This window comes from Mobula hypostoma, chromosome 10, assembly GCF_963921235.1.
Source record: "Mobula hypostoma chromosome 10, sMobHyp1.1, whole genome shotgun sequence".
Classification (NCBI taxonomy): domain Eukaryota; kingdom Metazoa; phylum Chordata; class Chondrichthyes; order Myliobatiformes; family Myliobatidae; genus Mobula; species Mobula hypostoma.
The window spans coordinates 110,071,368-110,093,593 of record NC_086106.1 but is presented as its reverse complement, the minus strand read 5'-3'; the positions used below and the strand labels follow the sequence as shown (position 1 = coordinate 110,093,593).

The 22,226-nt window shown below is 40.5% G+C and overlaps 1 protein-coding gene across 2 annotated transcripts in view; it reads right to left on the bottom strand.

Annotated features, from left to right (window-relative positions):
* The window catches only part of zdhhc15b (zinc finger DHHC-type palmitoyltransferase 15b), a 51,757-nt gene extending 39,440 nt beyond the window's left edge, over positions 1–12,317 (bottom strand). Inside the window, exons 1-2 of one of the 2 annotated variants that reach the window (XM_063061030.1) lie at positions 12,082–12,117; positions 941–1,080 (exon numbers count right to left, since the gene is read on the bottom strand). Coding sequence is in view for 1 of the 2 variants with exons in the window: in XM_063061029.1 (XP_062917099.1) it covers positions 12,082–12,199 (118 nt within the window). In the remaining variant the exon portion in view is untranslated. Of the gene's footprint in view, positions 1–940; positions 1,081–12,081 lie in introns of both variants that reach the window. The other variant, XM_063061029.1, reaches the window with a different exon arrangement.
* Between the last annotated feature and the right edge of the window lie 9,909 nt (positions 12,318–22,226).

The following is a 22,226-nucleotide window of genomic DNA, read 5'->3' as shown; positions in this document are numbered from 1 at the left end:
GAAAAGTTGGTTATTTGAAATTATTCAATTCAGTACTAAGTACCAAGAACTGCCTAGAATGAAAACATGGTGGTGTTCCTTGCATTTGTATTGGAGTTTGTAGTAGAGGAAACAATGGAGTGGATGGAGTAGTAACTGGAAGCTCAGGTTATCCTTGCTGTCTGAACACAGGTATTTGGCAAAGTGGTCATCCAGTCTATATCCAGTTTCTTCAACAGAGAAGAAACCAAATCCTGTGCACCTAATGCAATACACTCAATTAAAAGAAGCTCAAGTGAACTGTTTTTTTTTCACCTGGAAGGCAGAATAACAGTTTGGCATGGACTAGATGGGCCAAAGGGCCTGTTTCTGTGCTGTAGTATTCTTTGACTCAATAACCATTTGGATCAACACACTGGATTTCCTTGTTCTTCTCATTTTAAGCATGGAGCTTCTTCCCAAGCTCTAATGATGCAAAAATCATTTTGCAACTGTTGCAAGTTTCCCTCTGGTTGCAAGAAACGTCCTTGCCATGTCTAACTCCAAAGATGACTTTACTTTTCTCCATAGCTGATCCCTGTTTGCTTCACATCACCTTTGTCATTGAGTTTTGTGCCACACAGTACCAAAAAATTTTTCCAAGTTAGATATGTGCTGCAACAAGCTAAGAAAACAACTCAGTGATGATAGGGAAAGAACGTTTAAAGAAAATGTAATTTAACCTGATTAAGCTGTGATAAAAACTGAAAGGGCAGCAAGTCTTAAAACAATACTCCCAGGGAATGCAGAGCAGTGCTAGTGCAAAGGACAGATTGACCTTCAACTATCATTCTACAAAAAACTGAGAAGTAAGCATACATAAAATGCTTCAACTGTGGAAGCAAAGAATGGAAGCAAGAAGAATCCATACATAGAAGAGTGGTGGTCATTAACTCTTATCGATTTATATTTCTATTGTTACCTTCTCTTTCTCTTCATTAGTTCCCCATTTTTTCATATATTGGCTTGCCCCTCAGATTTGGTGAAGAATAATACAGGATATGTTACGTTGACCTCTTCTTCCACAGTGCTGTATATTTTTAGTATTTTTCAGTCTTGTTTCTGAAGAAGAAATTTTACCTTACATCCTTATTTGAAGTTAACCATAGTTTAAAAAATATGAAAATACTGAAATTTACTCCTAATGCTGAAAACCTTTTAAAATCAAGAGCAGTTATAATTCCAGATAGACAGCTTCAGACTAAAGGAGAAACACGAAGCTTATGCATATTATTATCAACTACTGAGCTTCTCCAAAAAATTATTTATCTTGTTACAGAATGCTAAAATTCAGAGGCAATGTGCTGTTACAGAATCCATTAGGCTAAGACTCCTAGGGGTTATTGGCAGATTTTGGATTAAATTACAGCAAGGTTATGTCATGGCTCTTTAGAGTCCCTGTGGAATATAACTGGAACGCATCCTGGAAGAGGATCGAACTCCATATGAAACACAAGCAATTGCATTGCAATTACCCTCACCAACCCTAGGGAATACGGAACATGTCAATTTCTTTTAATGATACAAATTTGAGCCAAATTTCCAATATCACATGAAGTAAAGACTGAACTGATAACACCTGGCACTGCTGCTTGCAGCAAAGCATAAAAGTTAGTTGGCCACCAATGCATCCCTTATGATTTGATGTGATTTGAAATAGTTCACTTCATTGGCGAAGTTGCTTTCCTGCCAGAGACTGTTCAACATGGAGTTTATCATCACCTACACTGATGATGCCAGCTACATTATGACCTAGGAGCAGAATATGAAGCTTGAGATCTAGTCAGAATTGTAGTGATTGAAATTGCATGCTCAAGAGAACATAAGTGATTGAATGCAGACATCTAACCTCATTGACAGATCTCAATCAGTAAGGACTGGTAACAACATTGAATTGAATTGACTTTATTTCTTACACCCTTCACATACATGAGTAAAAATCTTTACATTACACCTCTGTCTAAATGTGTAATGTGCAATCATAGTAATTTATAATAAATGGAACAGTCAATGTAACATAGAAATTCACTCAAATCAGCGTGAGTTAATCAGTTTGATGGCCTGGTGAAGAAGCTGTCCTGGAGCCTGTTGGCCCTGGCTTTTGTGCTGTGGTACTGTTTCCCATATGGTAGCAGCTGGAATAGATTGTGGTTGGGGTGATATGGGTCCCCAATGATCCTTTGGGCCCTTTTTTCACACATGTCTTTGTAAATGTCCTGGATCATGGCAAGTTCACAACTGAAGAAGCGCAGGGCTGTCTGCATCACCCTCTGCAGAACCACGTGAAGTCCTCGGTGATGTGGATGCCGAGGAACTTAAAGTTGTTTACCCTCTCAACCCCAGATCCATTGATGTCAAAAGGGGTTAGCCCATCTCCATTCCTCTGTAATCCAGATCCTTTGTTTCTGCGACATTGAGGGAGAAGTTGTCTTCTTGACACCACTGTGTCAGAGAGATAACTTCTTCCCTGTAGGCCACCCCACTATTGTTTGAGATTAGGCCAATCAATGTAGTGTCGTCACCAAATTGCTCATCACTGACCTTTCTCTACTCCCTAAACACATGTGACTGTGTGGTGAAGTACAACTCCAATGCCATATACAAATATATGACACCAGTGTTGTTGAATGAATCACAGGAGGTAATGAGTCAAAAGTCAGAGCAAGGTAGGATACCTGTTTGAGAGGTCCTGTAACAATATCTCTCTCGCTCAATATCAATAAAATGGAAGAACTGATTGTTGACTTCAGGAAAGGGAAGGAGGGCGAACATGTGCCAGTCTACATTGGTGGATCGGCACTGGAGAGTGTCAGCAGCTTTAAATCCCTGGGCATTATCAGACTGGATGACCTGTCCACGGCCCAGCACATGGATGCAATCAAAAGGAAGACATGCCAGCATCTTTACTTTCTTAGAAGGTTAAGTAGGTTCGGCTTGTCACTGAACACACTAACAAACTTCTGCCGAAGTACTTTTGAAAGTATCCTGACTGGTTGAACAATGATCAAATGCACAAAAAAAGCAAGAAACTGCAGAGTAGTGGATTCCGCCCAATGCATCAATGCACATCCTTCACAACCACTGAAAGCATTTACATAAGATGCTGCATCAAGAAGATAACATTGATTAAAGAACCCCATCATACATGTCATCCCATCTTCTTGCAATTTCCAACAAGAGGTTACAGATCTCCCTGAAGTTCAGAACAGCCTGAACTCCCACACCACCAGGTTCAAGAACATCTCTCTCCCTTCAACCATTTGGTTCTTGAACTAATCTGTACAATCTTATTCACTACTTCACTATAGTAACATGTTGTATTTTGCAAAAAAATGAACTTGTTCTAATTGGGTTTGTTTTTGTTTAATTTTTGCTTAATTTGTTTCTATTATGAATTTTGTGTCTCTAACGCTTTGTGCCTCTGATGTTACTACAAGTAAGCTTTTCATGATTTTGAGAAGGTTTGAGGAAGGTGGCAGAATTAAAGAGGGTTGAAGCAATGGAATGATTTGAAGGTGAGTGAGAAATACAGAACGAAAGCACTATGGAACAGGAGTCAGTGCAGGTCAGCAAGCCCGGAAGTGGAACAGTGGAATTTTGACAACAAACCACTAAATTTTCGATGAGTTAGTTTACATAGAGTGGAAGATAGAAGGCCAGCAGGAGCAGCACCATAGGAGTAGTCACAGATTCAGGTAATAAAGCCAAAGTTGAGGAATTCAGTGGTTGAAACCGGGGCCCAGTGAAGTAGGCAGATTTGATCTAAAAGGAGGAGGCAATCAGAAGCTCAATTCAAAGCTGTCCAAGCAAGGTTATGACCCAAGTAACCTCAGACAATAGCCAAGGAGGGTGAAGAAGTTGATGATTAAAATGGAACATTGCTTGACAAAATTTGGACACTATGACCTTCTACTTATTCCACCCATGACAAGCATAGTAAATCAGATACAGTAAAGTAGTGAAGAGAGGTGATAATAAGCTAGAGCTTGATGATATCAGTATATAAGCAGAAACTGACTTGCTTTATTTTTAAATTTAGAGATACAGTGTGGAACAGGCCCACCAATTTAACCCTAGCCTAATCACAGGGCAATTTATAATGGCCAATTGAACAGCTAACCAGTATGTGTTTGGACTGTGCCGATGAGAAATGGGAAGCACCAGGTATAGATCCATGTCAGACACTAGAGGTAACAGTATAGCAGAGGATAGATGATCCATTGCAAATCTCTGGCTACAAATACAAGAATGGAAAGAAGGATGGGGAATGTCTGCACCAAGTCAATGGAAGTGAGATGTTGCATGCTGATGGCATGATTAATTATGTCAAAGGTTGCAAGCAGGTCAATATGAAATAGGAAGGAAAATTTAGCACATTTCCCTTAGGATGACATGTGATTTGACAAATACAAGATACGAATTGTAAAAAAAACAACGCATTAGTCAAATGATTTCAAAGCAGCTATGGAAGTGACTGTAATAAATCTCATGTATCTTTAAAACTCAAGCCCTCCAGTCCTTGCAACTTCCTTGTGAACCTTTTCTGCACCCACTCCACGTTAATCACAATCAAAGCCATTAGAAGGTTTTGCATGTGCAGTCTTTAAAGAATAATACTCAGACAGTTCACAAAATGCATAATTACCAGAGAACTAAGCTTATACAAAAGTGATGAAATTAAATATTTCCCTGGACCAGATTCATCAGAGGTACTTACTTCCTGTTCTGACTGGCAACATACAAAATAAAGCTCAGGAAGCAACAAGAATCTAAGAGATTAACAAATTATCGACATAAAACATTAACTCTTTCAACAAAGGCAGGTTGACCTACTAAATAATTCCACAGCTTCTTGTTTTTCATTTCCATTTTTCACAGGAGAAACAGAGGGAAAATGTGTAATAATTTAAAGATTTAAGAACGCGATAAATTGAGAACATTACTTGTGGTTAAACCAAACCTGTAGATTAAAGCTGCATTTAGACAAGTACGGAGTACTAGGAGGAAGCAGTTCTCAACTCAGCTTGATTAGACACTGGAAAGTACAGAATCGGGGAAGAATTACAACATAAAAGGAGAACATTTGGTCCATCATGTCCCTGTCAGTTGATAAAATATTCTGTAGGTTATAGATTAAAGACAAAGTTATCCTCCTACCGCCCTTTCAGAGAGCAAATTCTGAATCCCTAACACCTTTTGGGTGAAACATTTCTTCCCCATTTATTTTTAAATTTTGGGGCATGATAAAGCTGTGTGTTTTCATATCAGAATCAGATTTATTATTACCGGCAAGTGTCGTGAAATTTGTTAACTTGGCAGCAGCAGTACAATACAATAAATAATATAGAAGGAATAAAAAATAAATTACTGTATATGTATATTGAATAGATTAAAAATCGTGCAAAAACAGAAACAATATATATTCAAAAAGTGAGGTAGTGTTCGCAGGCTCAATGTCTATTTAAGAATCTGATGGCAGAGGGGAAGAAGCTGTTCCCGAATTGCTGAGTGTGTGCCTTCAGGCTTCTGTACCTCCTACCTGATGGTAACAGTGAGAAAAGAGAAAAGGGTATGTCCTGGGTGCTGTGGGTCCTTAATAATGAACACTGTAGCAGTGTGTGTGTGTGTATGTATTTCTGTTACTGTGAATAGCTAAGCGAGTAAAAGATGAAATGAGCTCCAGCAGACATAAAGTTAAAGATGACACATTTCTTTAATATCTTAAGCAAGAAAACTTCTTTATTTCCATCTTTTACAATTTCAAAATAACAAAAAAAGGAAAAGGGCCCAAAGCAAAAGTTTGGGGATCCTGCACGGCAGTACTTAGTAACACCCCCTTTGGCAAGTATCACAGCTTGGGAATGCTTTCTGTAGCCAGCTAAGAGTCTTTGAATTCTTGTTTGGGGGATTTTTGCCCATTCTTCCTTGCAAAAAGCTTCTAGTTCTGTGAGATTCTTGGGCTGTCTTGCATGCACTGCTCTTTTGAGGTCTGTGCCTAGATTCTGGATGATGTTTAGGTCAGGGGACTGTCAGGGCCATGGCAAAACCTTCAGCTTGCGCCTCTTGAGGTAGTCCATTGTGGATTTTGAGCTGTGTTTAGGTTCATTATCCTGTTTGTAGAAGCCATCCTCTTTTTATCTTTGTTTTTTTTTACAGACGGTGTAATGGTTGCTTCCAGAATTTGCCGGTATTTGATTGAATTCATTCTTCACTCTACCAGTAAATGTTCCCTGTGCCACTGGCTGCAACACAAGCCCAAAGCATGATCGATCCACCCCCATGCTTAACAGTTGGAGAGGTGTTCTTTTCATGAAATTCTACACCCTTTTTTCTCCAAACAAACCTTTGCTCTTTGCGGCCAAAAAGTTCTATTTTAATTTCATCAGTCCACAGGACTTGTTTCTAAAATACATTCAATTCAAAGATTCAAGATTCAGAAAACTTTATTGTCATTCTAACCATACATCAGCTCTGCAGGGCAGAATGAGACAGCTTTTCCCAGGAGCAGTGCAATCATAACATAACAAACGCAACACTAAATAATAAACATAACAATAAATAGTAAAACACAACAGCCACATGTCAGTTAAAATCAAGTTATAAGTGTCCAGTGCAAGTTAAAAGTGTCCAAAGCAGAATCAGGTAGAGCAGCCTGTCTGACTGCCTGTGGGAGGAAGCTGTTTAGTAGTCTTGTGGTTTTAGTTTTGATGCTCCTGTAACGTTTGCTTGATGGCAGAAGAACAAACAGTTCATGGAGAAACATTCACGCTTTCTATCTTCTTATAGCCTTCTCCTGCTTTGTGCGCATCATTTATTTTAATTTTCAGAGTGCTGGGCAGTTGCTTAGAGGAGCCCATGGCTGCTGATTGTTGGGATAAGGTTTGAGGAGTCAGGGTATTTATAAAGCTTTGAAATTTGCATCACCTGGCCTTTCCTAACGATGACTGCGAACAAGCCATAGCCCTAACAAGCTAATTAAGGTCTGAGACCTTGGTAAAAGTTATCTGAGAGCTCAAATGTCTTGGGGTGCCCAAACATTTGCACGGTGCTCCTTTCCTTTTTTTCCCACTCTAAAATTGTACAAAACACAAATAATACACTAATCTTGCTTAAAATGTTGAAAAGAATGTTTCATCTTTAACTTTATGGCTTTTGGAGATCAGTTCATTTTCTACTCACTTAACTATTCACAGTAACAGAGATTTTGACCGGGGTGCCCAAACTTTTGCATGCCACTGTATATACTTACACACACACACACACACACACACACACATATATATAAAACTTGGTCATATGATTGACAGGAAGAATGTCAATGTATTTGTTAGGGTGGACACAAAATTGAAAATGGAATTCAATTCAGACTATCAGAATCAGATTTAATATCACCGGCATATGTCGTGAAATGTGTCAACTTTGTGGCAGCAGTACAATGAAACATATGATAATATAGAAAAAACTGAATTACAGTAAATATATACAAATAGTTAATTAGTGCAAAAACAGAAATAATACAGTAGTGAGGTAGTATTCATGGGATCACTATCCATTTAGAAATCGGATGGCAGAGGGGAAGAATTTGTTCCTGAATCACTGACTGCATGCCTTTAGGTTTCTGTACCTCCTTCCTGACAGTAAGAATGAAAAGAGGGCATGTCCTTGGTGGTGGGAGTCCTTAATGATGGGCAAAGCCTTTTTAAGGCACTGCTCCCTGAGGATGTGTTGGATACTACAGAAGCTAGTACCCATGATGGAGCTTATTAGTTCTACAACTCTCTGCAGCTTACTTTGATCCTGTGCAGTAGCAACACCCACCCGCCCATAACCAGATGGTGATGAGCCAGTTAAAATGCTCTCCACAGTGCATCCGTAGAAATTTGCGAGAGTTTTAGGTGACATACCAAATCTCCTCAGCCCCCTAATGAAACATAGCTGCTGTCTTGCCTTCTTTATAGCTGCATTGATATGTTGAGACCAGAGAAGTATGAGATAAGGCATGGGATAAGGCAATAAGAGAATATAGAACACGAGATGAAAATGACAGGTGCAGAGAAATAGGAGGTGGTTGCAGTGTATGTCCACAGATCCTTAAAGCTAGCAAGAAAGCTTGGAATGAGTTAGATAAGTTAGACAGAATCCTTTCTTCTAATAGCTTTGGTGGTGAATATAACAGCAGGAAGGTTATGTAAGAACTGTAATCACAAGTTTAGCCGCAGCTTGAATATTGGCCAGAACTTTGACCACCACAATACAGAAAAGAATAAACCAATTTACCAAGATGCTGTTGCACCACTGACCGTGCAACAGACCTTAAGAGGGATATTGCCAGGAATAGATCATTTTAGCTACAGGGAAGCATTAGAGAGACTGGTGTTATTTTCTTTGGATCAGGTAAGCCCAACTGTCACTTCTGTAAAATACAATAAACTAGGAGGGGCCTATTTACTCTTAGGACATCATTTTCTTCAGCAAAGTAACCAAACAGCACAGATTTAAGATAATTTGTAGGAATAGAAGAAGAGAAAGAAACAATATTTCATCTAGAGGGTGTAATTGCTCATGTGGAATGGTGGTAGAACCAGAAATCTTCAGCAGATTTATAAAGAAGCTAGGTGAGTATTTGAAGAGCTATAACCTTCAGAGTTATTGATCTGGTGCCAAAATGCAAGGTTTGGCTGGGCAGCTTTCTTCAATTGACAGAGATGCAATGCACCTAATAGCCTCCTCCTGTATCAAAACTTTTCTATGATTTAATTTTTTCATCTAATTCTTTTACCTGCTACTGTAAATTATATCCTCTCCTCTTTGACCCTCCTGCCGAAAAGTATATGCCCTATTTATTAAGGCCTCTCACAACCTTAGTCCTCAATTAATCCCCTTCATCCCCCTTTTCCAAAGGATACAACATCAGTCTATCTCATCACCCCTTGCAAATTATATCTTCTAGTACTGTTATATCATAATAAATCTCCCTAGCAACGGTCTACTGCAATGACTTGTTTTCTTGTAATGCATAACCAGAATTCTAGGCATTATTCTAACTGTGATTTACTTACTATTGTATATACTTGCAGTATAAATTTTTTATCCTTACATTCTGTGTCTTGACTAATAATGGAAAGCATTCAATATGGCCTTTTTAACTACCTCATTGACCTCTCCAACTAACTTTAATTATCTTTGGCATACTCAGCAATGTCCCTCTATTCCTCTCGACATGCTTCCTTTTTAAGTGTTAATTGCTTTGCAGAACTTGCCCAACTAGATTACCTCACACTTCTCTGCAAAATTAACAAAGCCATCAATATCATTCTCCTGCAGCCTAAAGTTTCATTCCTCCCTATTAAATCACAGCGCCAATTAATGTATCCCTGAAATCATTTTTAACCATGTCCCCTTATAGTTCAATTTACTTTACTAGGGTATATTACAAACATAACACAGTCATGTGGAACTCCACTGAATTTCAAAAAACAGCCATCAATCATGACCTTTTGCTTTTTGGTGTTGAGCCAGTTTTGAATCCAATTTTTTCTTTTCTTTGGATCACAAGTTCAAGTTTACTGTCATTTGATTGTACATGTATAAAACGAAACAAAACAACATTTCTCCAGATCACGATGCACCCACAAAACATGCATCACTCACAGCATATAAAGCAAAATGTTACCTCAAATAGTTAATAAAATGTAATTCAAAGTGCATGTAGCGTGCAGTACAGATAAACCGTCAACAGTTTGCTGTCCTAGTGACAAGACCTCGGTGGTGGCAGTTTTCATTAGTCTCACAGGAAGCTGTTACCCAGTCTGGCATTCCTAGTCCTGATGCTTCTCTAACTCCTTCCTGAAGGTAGTAAATCAAAGAAATAATGAGATGGGTGGTAGGGATCCTCAACAAAGCTTTGGGTCCTTCGTATACAGTACTCCTGGTAAATGTCATAAAGTTTTGACCAGCCTGCCAGTAGATGACATGAAACACTGCCCTCGTTTTTCAATCTTCCTAAAAAATTCAAGTTATCAGACATGACCTTCCATTGCAAATCCATGTTGATTGCCCTTGATTAATCCACGCCTTTCTAAATGAAGGTGTAAACTCTTCTCAGATTTAAGTCTAATAATTCAGCCATCCCACGAAATAAACCTAACTAACATGTGATTACATGGTAAATAATAATATCATACAGCTCTCCACTTCTCAGGGACCTCCCCTTGAGTCAGGAAGGATTGGAACTTCCACAATTTCCTCCCTTGCTTCTTTTAACATCCTAGAATAGATTTTCTTGAATGAAAACAGATACAGACTTTTGAAAATGGTAATGTTTCCATTTTCAAAGGTGCTAAACTTCTTAATATTAACTCTTACTACATTACTTCATCTAATATTTCACTTGTTCTTTTTAATTACAACATCTGTCCTTGTTGCAAAGTATTCCTCCTGAACCTTATCGTTGTCTTCTGCCTCTAAAATAAATTACCTTTTGTTCCCTAATAAGTTCTGTTCCATCCTCAGTTATCCTCTTAGGCTTTATGTCTTTAGCTCTTTTAATTTTATTTTTACTTGCCAAAATCTTGCAAGCCATTTTTTGGTTCCTTAATTTCATTGTTACCCCTTGAGTGCTCTGCATCTGGCTTAAGCTTCCCCTTTTTGTCTTGTTTTACTTCCTGTGCACCTGATCAGCAGAGTCTGAGATAAGATAGTGCCACCTTTTTCCTGTGAATATATTGTCATAATCCTCTGAATCTTTTTCATGAATTCTCCACCCTATTGTCCTGACACTAATTTACCTTTAAGAAACGGAGACAATCCACATTCCAACCTTGTAGTACCTGTATTTGCTTTCTCTCTCAGAAGCATTGCTGCTACTTTGTATTTTCCCAAACCAATGCTAAATATAAATATAAATAGGATTATGATACCATCATAAGAATGATCTATCACTGATACAGCTTCTATTTGCTCAACTTCATTCTCTAAAACACTATCTTTAAAATTCCCCTGCTTTAAAAACCCACAACTGTTTGTTGAGTTTTGCTGTATGCCAGAAAAAATGCCCGGAGCATCCTCTCATATCCATTATATTATTAGATTAAGAACTGAATTGATCTTTGGGAACTTTCTTGCTCATGATTCTGTACCATCTAAGTTATTACAAATGATTGCTAATTTCAAAATACATAACCACTGTATTAGGAAAAGGCCTAATTCTGTTGAAATCACCACTGTTAACAAACAGTATATGCATTCCTGATGACATCAAATGACTTAACCTATGATTTAGCAGACATCTCTGTAATTTGACCTTTCATATTGGTTAGAATTCAAACTCCGTCTTTAAGACCCCCCCAAAATGGAAATTAAACAGTTAAAAAAACATGGATAATAGTTGTACAGTTATCATTCAATGTAAATATTATAAATCCAAAATATTCTTAAAATTTACAGGTTTTGAAGTAACATGTTTCAATCAGCAAGTTTCAATGTGAAGTTCAGAACTTAAGATGAAACTGAATCCACTACTTTCAGAAACCAAGCAGCTGTGTCACAGAAAGAAACTACCAGGTGGAAAAAGAGGAAAAGACCCAAAACATCCACAAAAGCCTCCTTCAAAAAAGGCAATATTCCCACTGACTCTGAGCCCATGAAGTCACATTCAAGGATGGCAGCCAGAATTTTGTTCATACATCAACTGCACACACAGAAACCCTGCAAAGCATTTACCTTCCCCTTGATACACCTCCTGCCACACCTGTCGAAGTCTGCAAGTCCCACATCAGGCACCTCAGAGCCTACTGATCAGGACTAGTTACAAATCCTCCTTGATCCTTAGGGTCTGCCCAAGACAGAAGGACACATATTTTCTAGCTATATATTTAAAGTAGAGCATCAGGATGGTTTCCTAGTCAGCAATACTCCTATTCTGACAGCTTCTTGAAGGCCCAAACACTAGGTACGGTCTGAGCTATGATACTGACAGACCCTTTGACTGCTGTAGCCCACTGGATACAGCCAATGACTTATTTTCTCTCTCAGCACCAGTTTCAAAATAAAAGAGCTACTTACAGACACACAGCTCGAATACATAGGCGTAGTAAGACCAAAGCACCACCATGGAGATGATGAGCACTGGTATCCAAGCCAACAGCCGCTGACAGCACCAAAGCCCTCGCGATATCGCCATTTTCCCACCCGGCCTATCGGCCGGTCCCCTCGACCCTCTGCTTCACCGATCCCGGCAGACTGGTTTCGGTTGCCTCCGGCACAGCGCCAGCTCGCTTCGGCTGTTTCCGGAAAAATGCCGGCTGCCCCCAGCTGTTTCGGAATCGCCGCCACTTCGGGTATTTCCGGAATAGGGTCGCTCCACCCCGCTACTTCGGAAGATTTCGGAGCCTTTCGACTATTTCCGTTTCATCGATAGCTATTGATCCTCGAAAATAATACCGCAGATGCTGGAATCTGAACCAAAAAAAAAGAAATGCCGGAAGAAGTGGGAGGAAGGGTGGCTGAAATATTGACTGGTTTCTCTTTCCAAAAGTGCTGCTTGATTGGCTTCAGCTTTCAGCATTTCTCTTTTCCATTCATTAATATTCGATTTCTGTCGGTAATTTGTAAGGGAGAGGGAATATCGAAACTTTCCGCAAGTCTTTGGCAACTTCCGTGTGGTGCAATGCAAAAAGAACATCAAGGAACGCAGAGGGCTCTAAATTACAGTACTGTATATATCTCCGCATCGCAGATTAATTTAATATATCTGCAGATTTTCTCTTGTTTGTTAATTTAATGCAGGTTACTTTAGAACATACAGTCACTATTGAATTAATACAATGTAGAATCCTGTAGCTGCACACCATCTAGCTACAAGATACATATTTTAAAGAAAGATATTAGCTAGTCATGGTAGACCTAAATGTTGCAATATCATAGAACAGAACAGCACAGTACAGGTACAGGCCCCTCTACCCACAATGTTGAATCAAAATAATTAAAACGATGATACCAAATCCTTTCTGCCTGTATGTGGTGGCCTAAATCCCTCCATTCTGTTTCCTATCTCAGGGCCTCTTAAAAGCTTCTGTGGTGTCAGCCTCTATCACCACCTAGGCACCCACAACTCTGTGTAAAAAAAAATACCTATACATCCCTTTTGAACTCACCCCATCTTAAAATGCCTGCTCTCTAGTATCAAGAATGGAGGTTGAAGCTCTTTTTCATCGTGCTTTTATAACAACACATGGGAGCCCTTTGTTACAAAAAAAATCAACGACAGATGTGAGTGATGATAAATCTGATTCTGATATGGCTCTTTGTTGTGGACTGAGAGTGGAAGGTGGCAGGGAGAGGGGAATCATGGTTGGGAAAAGGTGAATGGGGAGGGGTAGGAGCAGGAAGCACCAGATAGACATTCTGTAATGATCAATAAATCAATTGTTTATATATCAGCCCCTGGCCTTGGCACTCCTTCTTTACCACCTGTCCCACACCCCTCCTGTGGTGCTCCACTTTCACTATTCCCAACATCCTTTGCTCCCACCAGATTTACTAACTCGCTCTACGCTCCACATTTGACAGATACAGTACTGTGCAAAAGTCATGGGCACCCTAGCTACAACCACAGTTGTATGTACCTAAGCCGTTGCACAGTGCTGTGCATATAATTATATTTCCTTTATTACTCTTTGTCATTTTCTATCCGATGTCCAATGCTTTAGGCCATGTCATTCTGAGACTAATTTCTGGGAGGAATGGCCGCCTCTATTGTTTCTCCTTGTTTCTAAGCGGGATGCATTTGTCCCTTCATATTGTAGGAAGTTGAAAGAGAACATTGGTGTCCTGTTATTTTACCTGTAGCTCACTGGGTTATAGCACAATGAGGTGTATAGGTACTGGGTGGGGTAGGGGGGGGGAGGTTACCAGTACGTGGAAGAATTATTTGTAGTACAAGTGAATGAATATTCTACCATTCTATGATGAAGTGACTTGGTGAACCAATGATCCCATTGTGCCACACAAAGTGAATTATATACCAATAGGCCAGGCAGCATCTCTAGGAAGAGGTACAGTCGACGTTTCAGGCCGAGACCCTTCGTCAGGAGGGTCTTGACGAAGGGTCTTGGCCTGAAACGTCGACTGTACCTCTTCCTAGAGATGCTGCCTGGCCAGCTGCGTTCACCAGCAACTTTGATGTGTATTGCTTGAATTTCCAGCATCTGCAGAATTCCTCTTGTTTGCGTATATACCAATAGGTTACCCCATTGTTCAAATGGAACAGGTTGGTCTACTTGCCACACTAGTGCAGTGTTGGCTACTTGGCATATCATTAAAGATGTTCAAAGTTCAAAGTTTAAAGTACATTTATTATCAAAGTATGTATACCACATACAACTTCGAGATTCATCTCCCTACAGGTAGTTGCAAAACAAAGAAACCCGATAGAACCCATTAAAAAAAAGACTGTCAAACGCCGAGTGTGCAGAAGAAAAAAACAAATCGTGCAAACAATAAAAGTAAGCAAACAGCATTCGGAACTGAAGTTTACGAAAGCGAGTTCACAGACGTGAAGCCAGCAGCAAGCCCATTCAGGAGCACATTAATGGCAGGCCACAGCCTCAGTTCATTGCACAGGTGAGTAATCCTTACGGAGCAGTGAGCTAAACCAGCCCCTCCCTTGCCTCCGGCCCTGACACCCTGACCTCATTGTGCAATTTATTGCCATTTCATTGTTGTTCCAAAAACTGAAATACTCAACTTTCTTTCCCTGGCATTCTGAAATTTATCAAAATAATAACCATGAGTTCCCAGAAGGAGCTCAATGGGGCAATCTGATTGTTTTCTACCATAAATATCATGCCTCCTTTGTTAATCCTGTGTACATCATAGTGTCAACCGCTAACCCTAGAAACTACCAGCAGCTTCATTACATATTGCAATAAAAACCACATGTAAATTATTAATAACAAAAATGCAATAGAATCTCTCCCATGGTAGTACTAAATTCTTGTCATGAAACGGTGCAAGCCACATATTTCTTTCTAAATTAGCTGCATTAATTACAGCATACAACAATGTACTATTTTTCATGAAATGACTCTACTTCAGTCTAAAATATGTTTTCAGATAATGCTCCAAATAACATCCTCAATTGTCAGTGTTTTTAATCTTTCTCTATACAGCAGGCTGTTGAGTTACTATACATGCAAAACAACCTGATTCTGAGAGACAATGACCATATTATGAGACAAATGCAGAGAAAATGAATTTACAGATATAAGTAGATTGATAGTAAAATAGATCATTTAATATTGTATGTATATGTCACATTTTGAATAATGGTACTTATTATCTTGGTGAATGAACTGGTTTTCAGCTGTTGCTTTAGATGAAGTGTTCAAAATGGAAGTATTAATAATGTTACTCTCTTGATATTTTCCTTCTCTCTTATCCCTCCTATTTGTCCTAATTTATGTTTTGTGACCTCAGCTCATTACTTTTCTGATCTGTTATTGCCATTGTAATGTTGACACACATAACTGCTGATTGCCCAGCCATATCCCATAAATGCATAAATAATTTACTTCAGTGATCTGTTGTGGTTTAAACCCTCCCCACCACTGAGCATGTTTACACTGAGCGCTGTCACAGGAAAGCAGCGTCTGTTATCAAGGACCCCCACCACCCAGATCATGCTCCTTTCTCGCTGCTGTCATTAGCAAAAAGGTGCAAGAGCCTCAGGACCCACACTGCCAGGTTCAGGAACAGATGTTACCCCTCAACGTCAAGCTCTTGAACGAGTGGGTTTAATTTCACTCAACTTCATTCGCCCCATCATTAAACTATTCCCACAACCTATGGACTCACTTTCAAGGACCCTTCATCTCATGTTCTCAATATATTTATTGCTTATTTATTTACGAATGTTTTTCTTTTCTCTTTGCACAGTGTTTGTTGCCTTTTGCACATTGGTTGTTTGTCCATCCTGTTGGGTGTGGTCTTTCATTGACTTTCTTATAGTTCTTGGATTTACTGAGCATGCCCAGAAGAAAACAAATCTCAAGGTGACGTATATGCACTTTGATAATAAATATACTTCGAACTTCATTAATGGATTAATGTATAAAATATTTGGGGGAAAAATCACTGATCTTCAAATGAGAATATAAGACATTGGTTTTAAATCTTATCCAAAAGGCAATGCCTCCAATAATATTGTACTTTACTAATACCAACCATCCTTTGCCAAAGCCACATTCTCTCTATGAGAATCTTATCTAACACACCAGCCTCATTTATCTGTCCCCAGAACTTTGGGTCTATTATGACAGACCATAGTGTACTTTTCATTACACCATTTCAGGTAATAGAAATTCAGCCTTACAGAATTCGCAGATCATTGCCAAAATATTTGAGCTACAGAATGAAGTTTTGCCTTCATGGAATTTATGCACAAAAACAAACACAAAATAAGAACTGAACAAGTTTACCAAGGATAATGATTGCAGCCTGCCAGTTCACAGCAGAAGGCCACAAGAGATTTGCTTTAGAAACTGACAAGGCAGTTCATTTATCAACACTTTATCAAACAATGTAACATAATTTCTAGCTAATCAAAGCAGTGCCCTTCTCTTTTGCCTGCAATTAAATCAGATTTTCCTTGCCTATTAAAATTTGCAGATGTATTACTGTTAGGAGAAAAAATTCCCGTAGAAAAGCATATCAGCCTATAGCCCGGAATTCAATAGGTAAAAGCATGGAAAAGAATGATAGATAGTTTTCTAGGAAAGCCCCGTCTCTGTAGCACAGGAGTGCACAGTACCTCCAAGATCTCTGATTGTACTGAGTTCTCTCATGATTCCCCAAATAACACCTCCACTTCCTGATCTGACAGCAATGAAAGCGATAACTGAAATCAGATAAAGGAAAGATGATGGACAGATAGAGCATTGAGGAGGAGGTAGGACACCCAGAAGGTGTAGTGTAAATGGGGCAGCAAGGTGGCATGCCTGAATGACTATCGACCTGTGGCTCTGACATCAATTGCTATGAAGTGCTTCAAGAGATTGGTTATGGCACACATCAACCACAGCCTACCAGTCAACCGCGACGCTTTGCAATTCGCCTACCAGAGCAACAGGTCAATGGCAGATGCCATCTCTCTGGCCCTACATTCCTCCTTAGAACACCTGGAGAATAAAAACGCATACGTAAGGCTCCTTTTCATTGACTACAGCTCAGCCTTTAATACCATCATTCCAAATAAACTGATTCCTAAGCTCCGGAACCTGGACCTTAGCACTCAGATCTGCAGCTGGATCTTCAACTTCCTCACAGACCGGACCCAGGCTGTAAAAATAGGGGACAAACTCTCCTCTACAATCACTCTGAGCACTAGTGCCCCACAAGGCTGTGTACTCAGCCCCCTGCTGTACTCACTGTACACCCATGATTGTGTAGCCAAGTTTCCATCAAACTCAATATATAAGTTTGCTGATGACATAGTAATTGTAGGTCATATCTCTAGTAATGATGAGTTTGAGTACAGAGAGGAAATTAAGAACCTGGTGGCATGGTGCGAAGGCAATAACCTATCCCTCAACATCAGCAAGACGAAGGAATTGATTGTTGGCTTCAGAAGGAGTAGCGAACCGCACGACCCAATTTACATCGGTGGTGCGCAAGTGGAACAGGTCAAAAGCTTTAAGTTCCTTGGGGTCAATATCACAAGTGACCTGACTTGGTCCAACCAAGCAGAGTTCACTGCCAAGAAGGCCCACCAGCCCCTTTACTTCCTGAGAAAACTAAAGAAATTTGGCGTGTCCCCTAAAACCCTCACAAATTTTTACAGATGCACCATAGAAAGCATTCTTCTAGGGTGCATCACAACCTGGTATGGAAGTTGTCCTGTCCAAGACCGAAAGAAGCTGCAGAAGATCGTGAACACGGCACAGCGCATCACACAAACCAATCTTCCATCCGTGGACTCACTTTACACCGCACGCTGTCGGAGCAGTGCTGCAAGGATAATCAAGGACAGGACCCATCCAGCCAACACACTTTTCGTCCCTCTTCCCCCCGGGAGAAGGCTCAGGAGCTTGAAGACTCGTACGGCCAGATTTGGGAACAGCTTCTTTCCAACTGTGATAAGACTGCTGAACGGATCCTGACCCAGATCTGAGCCGTAGCCTCCAAATATCCAGACCAGCCTCTCGGTTTTTTTGCACTACCTTACTTTCCATTTTTCTATTTTCTATTTATGATTTATAATTTAATTTTTTAATATTTACTAATTATTACTATTTTTAATATTTAATATTTGTAATCCAGGGAGTGGGAAGTGCAGAATCAAATATTGCTGTGATGATTGTATGTTCTAGTATCAATTGTTTGGTAACAATAAAGTATAAAGTATAAAGTACAGTGGTTAGCACAACACTTTACAGTACCAGCAACCCAGGTTCACTTCGCACTGTTGCCAGAAAGAAATTTAGTACGTTCTCCCCATGACCACATGGGTTTCCTCTGGGTGCTCTGGTTTCCTCACACAGTTCAAAGATGTACCAAATAGTAGGACAATTGGTCATTGTAAATTGTCTTGTGGTTAGGCCAGGATTAAATCGGGGGATTGTTGGGTTGTGTGGCTCGAAGGGCTGGAAGGGCCCACTAGCTCTGGGTCTCAATAAGTAAACAATAGGCAACTGGAACTAAGAGGGGGAGGGGAGAGCCTGGGTGGATCCAAAAGAGAGAGAAAGAGCACAGCGAATGTAGACCATCTGAAATAGAAAGATTCTAATTTCATATGATTGGATTGTAGAATACCCAGGCAGAATATGTTCTATTTCTATATTCATTTATTCTATATATGTTCTATATCTTTTAGTTTATGCTTAGCCTTACCCTGACAGTGAGGAATGAAGAGATTAGATATGGCAAAGTTATTTCCCTTGGTAGGGGAGTCTAAGACAAGAGGGCACGACTTCAGGATTGAAGGACGTCCATTTAGAACAGGGATACGGAGAAATTACTTCAGTCAGAAGGTGGTTAATCTGCAGAATTTGCTGCCATGAGCAGCTGTGGAGGCCATGTCATTGGGTGCATTTAAGGAAGAGATAGATAGTTCCTTGATTATCCAGGGCATCAAAGGGTATGGGGAGAAGGCAGGGGAGTGGGGATGACTGGGAGAATTGGATCAGCTCATGATTGAATGGTGGAGCAGACTTGATGGGCCAAATGGCCTACTTCTGCTCCTATATCTTATGGTCTTACGGACAGTGAGGAATGCCAAGGACAGACTGGTTAATGTGGGAATGGGAAGGGGAGTTGAGCTGAATGGGAATTGCAACCAGAGTGCAGGTTTTCTGCAAAAGTGTGACCTCGCCAGAGCTTGTTCTCACTGATGTAGAAGAGGAGGTCACATTGAGAGCATTGAATGCAGTTGATGAGGTTGGAAGAGGTGCACTTGGATAACCATCAGTAACTAGGGCATGATTGCTAGTAATGTTGCCTAGGAGAAGACTTTAGTTCACTTAGCCCTCTAATGAATTTGTAGGATTTTGCAGTAGTTTCTTTCTAGTTCATTAAGTTTCCTGCTGTAGGCAGTCCAGGTCACAGAATGGTATTCTATTTACTTTATTTAGAGATACAGCATGATAACAGCCCAAATAGCTTGAGTCACCCAATTACACCAATGTGACTAATTAACCTACTAACCCGCACACCTTTGGAATGTGGGAGGAAACTGGAACACCTGGAGGAAACCTACCTGGTTATGGAGAGAACGTACAAACTTCTTACAGTGTCAGAGATGAACTCGGATTTCTGGTGCTGTAATAGCATTATGCTAACCGCCTCACCACCATACCACACGGTAGTGAGTTCAGAGATCACGGCAGCTTGGTAGACCATGATCTTGGTCTTTGAGTACCTAGTTGAGAAGAGGCTGCATTGAAGTTGGTGATGACAGTCAACATCAGTTCCACCCTTCACCAAGAGGTAGGTCTCAATGTATAGTAATTATAAACATTTACTTCTGTAAACAGATGTAGAGTCTCTGTTTATAGTCAGGCAGGAAGATGTCGAAGAAGCTTTAATTGCTTGTTCTTGAGGTATAAGGTGCATGAGCTTCTTTACAAAACAAAAGGCAGTAATTCGTCAGATTTTATAAGAAGAATCATAATAAATCCCTAGTTACTGTTCAGAGCTATGTTACCTTCTCATAGCTACCATCAAGCAGGAAACACAGAAACCTGAAGCCTCACACTATCAGGTGCAAGAACAGCTTCTTCCATTCAACCACATGGTTCTTGAAGCACATCCCCAACCATTACAGACCATGACCACTTTGAACTACAATGGATATCGTTCTTCTTTTGTTCAAATTGTTCCCTTTCATGCAACAAAGAATCTATCTTAAATGGTTCTCTAAAAACATAACCTTTTTTAAAAGAACCATTTTTAACAAGCAATACACACAAAAGGTCTCCGGCAGTGAGTCTGGCTCTGTGGCTCAGGAGGGAAGCAGGCCGGAGCAGAGTGCAGTAGTGATAGGGGATTCCATAGTTAGAGGAGCTGATCAGAAGGCTCTGTGGACGTGAAAAAGAATCCCGATGGTGCTTTGCCTCCCTGTTGCCAGGGGCAGGATGTCTCAGATCAGGTTCACAGCATTCTTAAGTGGGGGGGGGGGGATGAGCAGCCAGAAGTCATGGTACATATTGGGACCAATGATATAGGTGGGAAAAGGGAGGAGGTCCTGAAGAGAGAATATAAGAAGTTAGGTTGAAAGGTACAAAACAGGACCTCCAGCGTAATAATCTCTGGATTGCTGCCTGTGCCATGTGCCATTGAGGGCAAGAATAGGATGATTTTGCAGTTGAATGCATAACTAAGGAATTGATGCTAGGGGGCAGAGCATCAGATTTCTGGATCATTGGGATCTCTTCTGGGGAAGGTATGGTCTGTACAAAAAGGAGAGGTTACACCTGAACTTGAGGGGGACAAATACCCTTGTGGGCAGGTTTGCTAGAGCTGTTGGGGAGGGTTTAAATTAATATGGCAGAGGGATGCAAACCAGAATGATTGGGTTGAGGATGGGGCAGTTGGTATATGCTGATGCAGCATGTAGTGAGACTATCAGGAAGCACAAGCAGCTGAGAGAGTCCATTCAGGGCCCCAAACAATCCTTCCAGGTGAGGCAACACATCATCTGCATATCTGCTGCAGCCATCTGTTGTGTCTGGTGCTCCTGAAGTGGCCTCCCTCTACATTGATGAGGCCCGCTGTAAATTGGGGGACTGCTTTTTGAGCACCTCTGTTCCATCTGCCAAAAGTGGAACTTCCCAATGCCAAATATTTTAATTCTGATTCTCCTTCAGGTTCTGACATGTCGGTCCATCGCCTCCTCACGTATCAAGATGAAGCCACCCTCAGAGTGGAGGAGTAACACCTTATATTCTGCCTGGGTAACCTCCAATCTGATGGTATATAAGTTTCTTTTCCCAGTAAAAAAAATCCCTACCCCCTCCCGTCTTCTTCTATTCCCCACTCTGGCCTCTTGCCTCTTCTCACCTGCCTATCAACTCCCCCTGATTTCCCTCATCCTTTCCTTTCTCATATGTTCCACTCTCCTCTCCTTTCAGATTCCTTCCTCTCCAGCCTTTTACCTTTCATACCCACTTGGCTTCACCTTTCACCTTCCAGCTGTCCTCCTTCCCCCTCCCCCCACCATTTTATTCTGGTGTCTTCTCCCTTCCTTTCCAGTCCTGAAGAAGGATCTTGGCCCGAAACATCGACTGTTTATTTATTTCCATCCATGCTGCCTGGCCTGCTGAGTTCCTCCAGCATTTTGACAGTGCTGCTTTGGATTTCCCGTATCTGAAGAATTTCTCATGAGTATATGGAATAATATAGCTGATCTTGTAGTGCAATTAGAGATCGACAGGTGCAATGTTGTGGGCATCAATGAGTCATGGCTGACAGCTCATAGTTGGGAGCTTAACACCCAAGGATACACATTGTACTGTAAGGACAAGGCAGGTAGGTGGAGGAGGTGGGGAGCTGCTGTTAGTAAAAAAAAATGAAATCAAATCTGTTGTAATGTGAGTGTAATTAAAAGTAAGTTAATACTAATTAGGATATCAGTGGGGGGGGGGGTCTACTTCCATTTTTGTTCTTCCGGTGGCTCTCGGTACATAGTGTCTCCGCCATGCCGTACGGGTTGT